Below are 4,409 nucleotides of genomic sequence, written 5' to 3'. Positions count from 1 at the left end.
GTGTCATATCCATGACGTGTTTAAATAGTATCGATCTATAGTCATTAAATCGCAGATTTAGCTCTAAAATTATTATAGTGGCTTTATTAAAACTTTATTTCGTGGTCCAAATCGATATATATTTTTCATACCTCTCTTTTTATTTATTGTATATATATATATATATATGCATATCATATATCTTGTGTAATTTTATCAGTAGATTTGAAAATGATGGAATGTACGTAACCTTACCTTTATCGTATGAAGATAGATAAGTTATTTCCAATAAACCCTCAACTCAAATAAATAAATGAAATCAAGTATGCATATTATTTTTTAAGGTAATTATATTATTTTCACACATGTACATTAAAGTTTTCTTTTATGATTGATGACTTTTCATACAAAAATTGTACTTTATTTTTTAAGACTTTTCAATAAGATTGAGACTAATTATTGACAATTCCGGGCATATTCTACATACAGGCTCAATAATGAATTAGTAATGAATAACGATGGTGATATTTCATAGCATTGTAAGCTAAGGTCTTTTTAAAAAAAATAAAATTAATGCATCCCTTAGTCTTTGATAATTAAAGAGCAAATGTAGAGCATAAAAATAAAATATTAAACCTACCTAGTTCACTTTCAACTAGAAATTATATTGCACATAACATAGACAATTATATTAATTATATGTTTAAGGAATTGACTTAGATTTTTTTTTAATTGCAGATACAATTAAATAAACCTACTTAGCTAGTTCACCTTCTTAATTTTTTCAAATTTTCTTGTTCTAGCTAGCAACCCTAAGTCACTTGACCAATAATGATAGTCGTGAAGTGATAAATACTTCTTAATCTCTAATCAAAAGGGTCAGATTTGAGTCTCACAAGTACGAAGTCACATTGGTTAGAAAGTGATTTACTCCAATATAGGACCGACTTTCTGGTGTAACTTATCTGAATTTGGGGAATAGGTGAATTTCTATTTCCAAAATGTATAAAGTTTATACCAAAATATAATGATCCTTTCAACGTTATAATTTCTACACGTGAAAAGAAAAACCATTATCATTATTACACACAATCGTTACAAGAACATTATAATTCTTACAGATTTCAACCTCCCAAAAAAGATATAATATTGATTGAAAATTTAATTATGTACATTTTAATTTAATAAAAATAAAGATTTAATTAATTTTTATAATAGATGTTTAAAATAGTTTTTCTCTATAAAATAATTTTAATAATATAAGTACATTAATAGTTGTCTTTTTTTGTAATTTGACTCTCAAATGCACTTTTTTAAAAAGATCATCCAAACATAATTTGCTTATGAAAAACACTTTCAAATGAATTAGCGAAACACAAATATTTTTTTTCAAAAGCATTTTTTAAAAAGTCATTTGAAAAAGTATTTCTAAAAATAAGTTATTTTTATTAGTAATATCAAACCGGCTCTAAAATAGTGGGGGTAAAGATAGGATGACGTACCTAAATAATAATTAATTAGAGAAATTGTTTTGACAGATTTTGACAACCCATGAAAGGTACAATCAATATTTAATTAATGATTAAATAGCAATTATATCAATGTCACATTATACATTAATTTCCTTTTAAATAAACCTTAAGTAATTAAATGAATCCAAATTAGTCGAAACATTAATATAAGTATAAAATATTAAATAACATTTTGAAAAAAAAAAGAAGTTTATGTTTTATTCTGTTTCATTTTGTTCCTAGAGGTTCGTTTTGTCATTCTGACCGGTACATTATTAAAATTCTTTTTTCAATAGAATTTTTTGCATTCTCAATTAATGGTACGTAAATATATATTAAATCTAAAATAGTAACCTTTAGAAATTATAAATAACTTGTTATAACAAAAATTAATATATAGTACTTTTTCTGTTGATTTATTTAAAAATCGAGAGGGGAAATATTTGATTGAAATTAAGAGCAATACAATCCACACCACAAGCACCAATAAAATACAAAAAATAATACTAAGATAAATGATATACAATCAAGATATTTTATTTATCAAACTTCTTTTTAATATTTTTTTTTGAAGATGACAATATTGTTGATTTACTTTGTCTACACAAAGGATATACAACTTTAGTAACTTGTTTCTTTCTATAAAATAAAAATAAAAATACTACTTACATAGGCCCTTTTCTAGCCCAAATTATTATTAGAAATCAAACTAATAACATAAAATTAATCACACATTACATGATAATTAAGCAAACATTAGACAATGTAAGTTATCTACTATAGAAATAGAAATTAGCTTTGAAATCCACCGTTAGATAATCCATCGTTAAATAGGATCAACATCAACAGATTTTTGTTGTTTAGCAACAGAAGTTGTCCATCGCGATTTTATTTCCTTCTTATCATCTTTGAAGCAATTCTTCAATCATTTGCAAAGCAATTCTTTCTTCTTCATCCATTTCACTTCTAATACTTATACCTTCAACTATTTCACCACAATTATTCTTGGAATTATTATTATTATCATTATTTAATTCTCCTTCATGAACATTAATATTTTTGGGATTATTTTTCTTTTGAAGTTCAACTGTCATTACCCATTTTGAATCAGAAGAAGGGCCAGCACGTTTTTGCCAAACTCCTATGTGTGAACTTTCAATATCCAATCTTAAACAAGTGAGAGATGGTGATGGTACCTATATGATTAAAAAAAACAAAAAATAATTAATTTCACTAGAAATATGTTTGAAGTATATGGATCAGTAAGTGATTTTCCATGTAAAATTACCTCTCGAAAATGTTATCGATGAGCCAAATTCGTTTAGTGATTTTTTAGTAGTGACTATCATAGACCATGTGGAATAGATATTGACATTAAAGAGTTACTAAATATACAAAGTGATCGATACTATTTTTTGAAACATACTAATTAGAAAGGAAATTAGTATGACACATCATTTGAAACAAAGGAATAATATATAATTTTCAATAAAACTTTTTGAAACTTGTAATCAAAATATGCTATAATATTTGTGTGGCTACAAAGTCATGTGATTAAAGGTAGGATAAAAAATTTGAAGTTAAATTATTTCTAGAAATAGAAAGGTTATTATTCTTTTTAAAATATGCTAACAAGAAAATAGTATCACAAAAAATGGACTAATCACTACTTGAAACACGTGTTTTTTCGATAGACATTTTCATGTAAATCCCTCCAGAATTTGGAGGTGTGGGGGTAGGGTGGGGGTGCTCACCTTGCTACATTTCCTCAACTTGGCATGAAGTATTTCAGATAAAGCTTTTGGTGATGAAAATGATGATGGTGATTCTTGATCTAATTTAGCCTTTACATCTTTATTATTATCCAAATCTTGTGTTATTGGAAAATTAGTTTTTGCATTTCTTCCACTCATTAATATTGCTGCTTCATCATATGCTCTTGCTGCTTCTTCAGCGGTATCAAATGTCCCTAACCATACCCTTCGTTTCCTATAACACACACATATATATATATATATATCATAATTAGAAAAGAAAAAAAAAACATAGTTTGGGTTAAAATCAAGCATGATTATTGATATTTATTCGCTATAACAGTAAAGTCAAAAAAGTTATTTTCTATGATGTTAAAGTGACTAGATAAAAAAACACAAATAACTGAAAGGTCTGACGATAAAGAGTTATAACGGCTCTACAAAATAAAATTTTACGTTAGAAAATGACTTTTGTCATATTCAAGTAACTGTTATGAGTGAATATACTATAAAAATGATCAGTCGTCCGTCGGAAAAAGCATAGCACTCAATGAAGCTATTTTCAACGAAAATTGATTGATTTTTGGTAGTGTATACAAATAAATGGCTAATCTCCCATCCCATCCCCCAATACCAACATTGTAACATTGATAAGTTAAGTTAGATAAGAGCAAGGAAATTGAAAAAGAGAGATGTTGTATATCTATATGAAAAATGTATTCATATAAGAGTGATCTTGCTGTCACGATTTACTGAGATTCATTCTGATTCGTTAATAAGAAAAATAGTATTCATGAAAGAATTAACTTACAACAAGGGGTGTCTAATTTCAGAAACCCAAGAACCCCAATGGCGTTGCCTCACACCTCTAAACTTCTTTGAATGTACCATTTGTTTTTTTAAAAAAATTATAATTAAATTGATTGAAGAATTTTTGGTGAAGTAAAGAAGAAGAAGAAGAAAAAAGATATATAAATAAAATAACAAAAATTGTTGCTAATGAATTAATATGATATGATATGACTTTGTGCAAAACTACAAGTGTCCACATAAATATATATAGCCAATTATTTTAAACCATACACGTTTATGTCGGTGAACTAATTTTGTACTAGAGCAATTAACAGCATCACCTAAAAACTATTGCAACATATATATATATATA

At 26.4% G+C, this 4,409-nt stretch overlaps 1 protein-coding gene across 1 annotated transcript; it reads right to left on the bottom strand.

Annotated features, from left to right (window-relative positions):
• Nucleotides 1-2,103: 2,103 nt before the first annotated feature.
• LOC102590176 (ethylene-responsive transcription factor WIN1-like) lies at nt 2,104-4,194 on the bottom strand. Its single transcript, XM_006345220.2, has 3 exons — nt 4,056-4,194; nt 3,245-3,479; nt 2,104-2,686 (listed from the first exon to the last, which is right to left on the bottom strand). The coding sequence occupies exons 1-3, from the start codon at nt 4,133-4,135 to the stop codon at nt 2,393-2,395; spliced, it is 609 nt and encodes a 202-aa protein (XP_006345282.1). The 5' UTR covers nt 4,136-4,194; the 3' UTR covers nt 2,104-2,392.
• Nucleotides 4,195-4,409: the final 215 nt, after the last annotated feature.

This window comes from Solanum tuberosum, unplaced genomic scaffold (genome assembly GCF_000226075.1).
Source record: "Solanum tuberosum cultivar DM 1-3 516 R44 unplaced genomic scaffold, SolTub_3.0 scf00063, whole genome shotgun sequence".
Lineage (NCBI taxonomy): Eukaryota > Viridiplantae > Streptophyta > Magnoliopsida > Solanales > Solanaceae > Solanum > Solanum tuberosum.
The sequence above is the reverse complement of the archived record's forward strand: the minus strand, read 5'-3'. Positions and strand labels throughout refer to the sequence as shown.